General features: G+C 36.8%; 1 protein-coding gene across 1 annotated transcript; it reads left to right on the top strand.

The window, feature by feature from the left end:
• The first annotated feature begins 2,208 nt into the window (after positions 1–2,208).
• Positions 2,209–7,072, top strand: LOC149204471 (la-related protein 1C-like). Its single transcript, XM_089394721.1, has 6 exons — positions 2,209–2,971; positions 4,516–5,044; positions 5,161–5,314; positions 5,660–5,750; positions 5,933–6,004; positions 6,090–7,072. The coding sequence occupies exons 1-6, from the start codon at positions 2,633–2,635 to the stop codon at positions 6,408–6,410; spliced, it is 1,506 nt and encodes a 501-aa protein (XP_089250847.1). The 5' UTR covers positions 2,209–2,632; the 3' UTR covers positions 6,411–7,072.
• Positions 7,073–7,559: the final 487 nt, after the last annotated feature.

Here is a 7,559-nt window from a genome sequence, read left to right as displayed (position 1 = left end):
TTTTATTCTCACATTTACAATACAAAATATAAAGAAAGATAATCACTCACTATGTAGTAGACAAAGATTTTGCATTGAATGGAATACCATAAGGTCACATTCTTTCTTTATTTTGTGTTGATATCCGACACATTTGCTATGCTCATGTTAATAAACCAACTCACAAAAAGAAGAAAAGAAAGATAAACACCTTAACAATAAGCCTCTTCGAGGGGGCAACCTCCTTTAACATTACACAAATGAATAATTCTTGGATGATTCAATGACAAGACCTCCTTTCTATATATAGGAGTCTAAGGGGTCATAATATAATCAAAGCTGACATAACAATAATAATGTAAGGGCACAATAATAACAATAGTGGGCTTCTATGGGGCACAATAATAACAATATGGGGACTACATGGGCACAACAATATAATAAGGGGATTGTACTAATAACAATAAGGAGTTACACTAGTAGTTTAGGGACCTAACAACTCAACAATAGAACAACAAATCAATACAATAAGAACATAACTCATTTCTTGCCTTACGACTCAACTTTTAACATGTCATATTAGTTGTGATAGTCAAGGTTACATCTTTTCATTCCCTAACGACTAATTATGATTGGTTTTTTTAACTCTATAGAAATATCTCGAATGACCATATGTCACTAGTTCAACATGTTTGAAAAATGAGTGTTGACATGGCTTCCTCTTAGTGTTGTGGTGATCAAAATGATTTCACTGAAGTAACCCAAGACTTGCACATAATACCCATCATATTTGCAAGCATATGTGCATAATAAACATGAGCACACACATAAACTTCTTTGACAAGACTTGAACTTTGGTGGAGGCATTAGAAACACCATGCTTTCACTAAAATAACAAGCCACCATTGGCTCACTTTGTGTTTTTGGTTTGATATATGTAAGTGTTCTTCTTTGATTAGTAAAAAGCTATAAACTTCAATGCTCTTTTCCCCTTGTCTCCCTCATACAACCTTTGGCATTGAAATCTCTTAAAAGTTAGAACTTCATTCATTTCTTACCCCCTTACCAAGTAAACTAATATTGTAGTAAAATGACTCTCTTTTTTGCCACAAGTATGATAATAATATGGTTTCCCATGATTTGCCATAATTCAAGTTTGACCTATGTGACATAATGCATAGAGATTTGTTTAATTCTGAATTGACTTAAAAAAACCTCAAGAATTCCATCATGATCCAAATTTGATGCATAGTGAAACAATATTAAGGGATTTTACTCAATTCTCCATCATTTAACTATTGTCGGCTTCATCTACACCCACCCTAAATAAAAGGACGTACCTCACCATGCATGCGTGAAAGGGCATCCATTTCACCAAAACCACCCAAAACTTGCACCTAGTCCCTATCATATTTGCTAGCATAGGTGCATAATAAACACAAGCACAAGAACAAACGTCTTTGACAAGACATGAACTTTGGTGGAGACATTAGAAACGCCATGCTTTCTCTAGCTTGACAAGCCACCATTGACTTCCTTTATCTTATTGGTTTGATATACGTAAATATTCTTCTTTAATCGATAAAAAACTATAAACCTTAGTATCCCTTTCCCTTTTCCTCCCTCCTAAAGCCTTTAGCATTAAAATCTCTTATGATTTAGAAGTTCACTCATTTCCTACTTTCTTACAAAGTAAATTAATCTCATAAGAAAATTACCCTCTTTTTACCATAAATATGGAAATAATATAAAAACAATTTGAATGCTTATACGATTTCCCTCATAATTCAAATTTCAATTATCTTAAATATTATCTAAAAATTTATTTAATTTTGAATTGACTTAAATCTCAAATTTCAATTTATCTTAAATATTATCTAGACATTTATTCAATTTTGAATGGACTTAAAGTCTCAAAAATATCATTATGGTCCAAATTTTACACATAGTAAAACAATAGGATAAAACTTTATCCAATTTTCTAGCACTTAATTATTAATTAATTTAATTTTTAAGGTCAAAATTTAACCCATAGTAAAACCATATGTGAGAATTTTACCCAATTCTCTATTGCTTAATTATTGGTTTGTCAATATCCAATGGCTTTCATCCACACCCAACCTAGATAAAAGGAGGCACCTCTCCCCATGCATGTGTGCCACAACAAAGAACAACAAAGAATAAATACACAGGAAACAACATAGAGCAAGAAAAGCTTAACATGAGGTTTAACTAACACCATATTTTCCGGGCACATTTTTAGTTTTAGGTATTTTCCATGGGAGCGCATGGCTTTGCTAACAATACAAAGGCTGGGTCGGTCTCGCCTTGGTCCTCACTCGATTGGCGGCGGCGAACCAATTCCAATTAATCTTGGACCTATATTAGGTCTACGCCATGATGAGGCTTGAGCAAAATTAGCTGATGGGAGGAAGCCCATGAGGCTCAAAATTTCTCGCATGTGAGCAGAACGTACATATGATTCTGCTCTTCTTCGCTGAATGCGATTGATAGAAAAGAAGCCATGGATGACTGAATGAAACGGGAAAGAACTCGGACGGTCTGGTATTCATATATTCACGCGGGTTGGTTGGTATTGGTATAGGATTTGCTTTTCGTATTTGTTATTGATATTGATAAGAGCAGAGAGCCAATGGAGTGTGCATCCCTGAGTAGGGCCGGCATGGACGGAGGAGGCTCAAGCTCAATCCCATGCCAGTCTGTGAATGGTGGGAAGGTAAGCTCTTCCTCATGGTTACATGTGGTCCGAGGCCAGCCATCGTCTGCTGCCGCCGCCAGTACTGCCAATTCCGAAGAAATAGAAGGCCGAGTCCAGCAGTCTGGGGAATCTGGTCCTTCAGGCAGTGGTGATAACGATCACAACAAGCCAGAGGATTTGGTGCAAGTTATAGGAGGAGAAGACTGCTGGCCTGCACTTCAGGATGCTCGGAATTCCCCCAAAACGTCATTGCCACAGGGATCGTCCACACAGGTATGTGTTATGAATCTTGAAAATCTCATAATTTTGAAATCGATCTTTTTATCAAATTCTCGATTCAATTCAATTCTTGATTTCGATTTGGGGTAAATTGGTACTAGAGCCTAGTTGTGTATTTTTAACATCTCATTTTGTCATTGGGCTAGCGAACCCTGAGGGCCCAAATGGGTTCTATTGCACATTTTAGGTGTTACTATTCGTTGTGCCTTTCCGGAAATGTTTTGATTTAGGGATTTGATCTGGTTCAGACTTTTACTATTCAGGCAACATTTCTATTCACAGAAAGAATTTGCCCCAACCCATACTATTGCAAAATTTGTTGTTTATCCATCAAATTAGGTGTAATTTTCTTAACTGTGAGGGAGTATTTTACTGTCGGCCATGCACTTTCTCTTAGTAATCAAATTAGGTTTTTTCAGGACTAGGGCATGTTAGTTGTTTAAATTGCCTGCTGTACATTTCTATTCCCGTTGAAGTTCTGCGCTGTTGTGGGGTGCCAATTGACTGGTGGTCGTGTTAGTAGTAGCTGTAGTTCCTGAGATGTTGTACTTGAGTGGGATCATGAAGGCTCTCTTACTATTTTCAGTAGTGAGTTACTTCTTTCCTGAAAGATAATGAGTAATAGTACCTGAGTTGTCGTAGTTCCTGAGATGCTGAAGCAGGGATGGATCCCACGTCTCTCCTGCCATTTTGGGGAGTGAATTACTTATGATTTGCCTGAATGAGGTGATCAGTCTCAGAAATTCAAGTGATGACCTTACCTTTATTCAAGCAAGCAGTTGGTGGGCAGTTCTTGAAATGATTCTAGCTACCCTTTGAATCGAGCTTCGTGGATACTGTACCGGCTAAGAGATGTGATTAACCATTTGGGTGCACCTGCCAAGTGATAAATGAGTATTAGCTTTAGAGGTGATTTATTTTCATTGGAAATGCTTTGAGAAACACACCCATGTTTGACTGGTGCACCACATAGCACAGAATGCCTTTGGCCGAGGGGCATGATTCTTGCTAGAATCACCCAAAATTTGCATCTGATCTCATCCTTTTTGAGACTCTTGCCACAGCAAGAATGGAACCAGGGTGGACAGATTTATACCCTGTCACCAAGCAAACCAGAAAACCAAGGCTCTGTTAATTTATTCTCTATTCTGTTAATGGAAGGAAACTTGTGTAAAAGTTAGTTTTAGTAGCTGAAATAGCTTGATCTTGCTCTTAGTTGGATTTCAGAGGCAAAATTTTGTTCTGTTAATAGAAGGATTCTCGCACAAAAGTTTGTTTTAGTGGCTGAAACAGCTTGATCCTGCCCGTATTTGGATTTATCAGTTGTTTTGTTCTCACCCAAGTTAAAAGATTTTGGTCTTGCTCATGATTTTGTGCGAATTTAAAATTTTGTTGATTTATCAGTTGTTTTGTTCTCACCCAGGTTAAAAGATTTTGGTCTTGCTCATGATTTTGTGCGAATTTAAAATTTTGTTAACAGAAAAAGATCTATATTTACTATCTGATTTTACTTCTCTCTGTTATGTGTTGGACACCAGGTTTTGCCGCCTGCAGTACCTTTTAAAAAAGCAGCTGACAACACTAGCCCTAGACTTTCAAAGAACCCTGTTTTCAGTAATCACCAGAAATTAGCTGGCAGACGTGGGAGTCCTAATGGAATCAAGCCGCCATTTTCTTCGCCTGGTATGCCTCCATCTTCACGGATTCCCAACAAGCTTTTGCCAGTTTCTAATGTTTGTGCAGACACTAGTTTCAAAGGGAACGGGGAAACTGGAGTGAAGGGATTTATGCCTATGCCTGGTGGTAATGAGTATACCAGGCCTTCTTTCCAAAGAGGGGTCAGATCATTACACCCGCAAGGTGGTCCTAATCCATATTTGAGCAGCTATGGACATAGGCCCAACAACATACACGAGCAAAGAAGGCTTAACTATGATTGGAATTCTCAGCAAGCTCTTTATGGTACAGATAATACTGCAATGTATCAAAGAGTTGGACCAAGGAATCGACCACTTCCCCCATTGATTCCTCCAAATTATGGTTTAGCAAATAATCCTGGTTTCCATGGTAATTGTATAGTGGTTCTTATTCCAATTCATTTGGCAGGAATAGTTCATAGCTGTTTCATATCTTGTTACTGTCAAAATATTCATATTTGTAGTGGGTGAATTTTTGTTTTGCAGCTATACCAACATTATATTTTCCACCAAGAACACACCTAGATAGTGTTAGAGGCGGGCCTTATTTTGTGCAGCCCCCACCTCCTGCTGTGTTCGTTTCTGCACCTGATCCTCAGTTGTGTGCTAGCATAGTCAAACAGATTGAGTACTACTTCAGGTTTGAGTAATTCATCAAAATGTGATTCTTTTGATTTTTTAATTCTATGGCAAATAGCTCACGCTTACTGCCATCACAGTCAATCGAGTACCATGCCAGGTTTTCCTGCGCAGGGGTCTGATTATTCTGATTATTGCTGTTCCATTAGCATAATTGATATGTTTTTTTCCCTCATTCTCATATTCTCATTATCCAAAATATACATTATGCAGACTAACAATTGATATGTTTACTTATTAATAATTATAAAAAGCCTCTTTACTTGAACTTTCTATCTGCTTACATTTAGTTTGTTCTTACCCCCATTGTGTTGTACATTCTTTACTATTTATTTGTTGTCTGCAGTGTTGTAAATTTATGTAAAGATCCCTTTTTGCGTATGAATATGGATGGGCAGGGTTGGGTGCCTATTTCATTGATTGCAGGTTTTAATCTGGTGAGATATTGGATAAGTGTTCATCTGTTATTATTCAATGTCTTTTAAAGCCTACTACTGTCTACAATTGATATCCCAATAAGTTCATAACTTTTCTGGTTTACATAAAGGAGATTATCTGGTTTCTGTTCAGGGGTAGTAAATCTTGTATATAATAAAAGATTCTATAATATCTTTTGCAGATTAAGGCATTAACATCTGACATAAACCTCATACTTTTTGCATTGCGAAGTTCAAGTGTAGTTGAAGTGAAGGTGAGTGTCATCATCACCTAACTTTTCAGAACTTGCCATTATCCTGCATTTGTCTATTATTTACATTTTCAGTCTTTTGTGACAGGCTGACAAGATAAGGAGGCGTGGTGACTGGTCAAAGTGGGTCTTACCTGCTGGAGTTATCAAATCTACGTCAAGGACTCAACCACAAGACACCTGTATAAATGTTAATACAGGCAATGTTGAAAATGATGCTAAATTGGAGGGGCAAACAAGTGTTTCGTCAAGGCATCTTATTGGATCTCCCTTAACAGAAAATGGAGTTCCAAGTGGAGTTTCATCTGAATTGGAGAGAACTTCAGATCATGGAATATCTAAGAGAACTTTTCCTGAAGGGGATATCATTAACGGTATTCTTGATATCAGGATAAATGAGACAGTATGAACTGCATTTTTAAGCACTATTTTTTTCTGTACATTATAGGGTTGCTGAATGAAAAGAATCTGGTGGTGTTCCAGCAAAACTGAGTGCTGGAAGGTTTCGATTTCATATATTGGGACATGAGAAAATGTGGAATGAAACATCATAAAAACTTCTTACAGTGATCTTCAGTTTGGCAAAGAGTTGGGAATTTAACAGTTCACCTGCAAAGACCTTAATTTGCATTTTTGGAAGAAAGTTCTTAATAATTTTAGATCATGGGCCATTACTCATGATCGAAAGGCTATGAAGTCTATTTTGGTATTTGCTATCTCGGATGGATGAACTACCTCTGGTATTTTCTGCTTGGCATGCTGGGTTGCACATTCTGCTGTCAAAATAATGACAGAAGATGACTTTGATGTAATAATGACAGCATTAATAGATCACAACTCATTACTGTTTTGGAAGTGCAACTTTTCAACTCCTTTGGTTGAATCAATTTTGAGTTAGGAGTGAGAATAAATGACATGCATGCTAATTGTTGAGCTAAATAGTACATCTTCTGATATACATTCAATTCGATATTACATTTGGGTGGTCATGCTGAAATTAATTTGAACTTTTTGCATTGTCAAGCTTTTCCTGTTTACATGACAAGTACTGATATTTGAATTATTGGCTAAGGTGTGAATCTTTCAGTTATCATTCTGATGGTACTTCGAATAAATGTTTGTTTTAAGCCAGTATCTGTTGTCTTTTTCGAGGATTGATTGTCTTTGGTTAATCCTAATGATATGGAGCCTATATTATGTTGATGTTTTGTTTGCGTAAGTATCGTTCGTCATGTATTGGTGAAAGCACTGATCAAAGAACTGATTAACATTTAGAGACAGGAGTTGCACGTGGTCATAACTTATGCAACTCTATTGAAAGACTGAAAATTTTAATCTTTAACAATATTGTTGCTCTATTTTGTCTTTTGGATTGTGTTTTTCATTTATGCATTAACCAGATTTTATAGATGGGTTTTGGTTCATGCCAGTTTTAAACTTTTTTTGTAGTTAAACTTTGGTTCGATTCTTGCTTGCATTCATCATTTAATGTTTTTGGAGTGATGAAGAGAATGTAATGGACAAGGGAAACTCAAAGCAAAGCTTCTTTTTTTGGCAT

Source organism: Pinus tabuliformis, chromosome 1_2 (assembly GCF_031772625.1).
Source record: "Pinus tabuliformis cultivar Carrire ecotype Pingquan chromosome 1_2, CPIR1, whole genome shotgun sequence".
NCBI classification, from domain to species: domain Eukaryota; kingdom Viridiplantae; phylum Streptophyta; class Pinopsida; order Pinales; family Pinaceae; genus Pinus; species Pinus tabuliformis.
The sequence above is the reverse complement of the archived record's forward strand: the minus strand, read 5'-3'. Positions and strand labels throughout refer to the sequence as shown.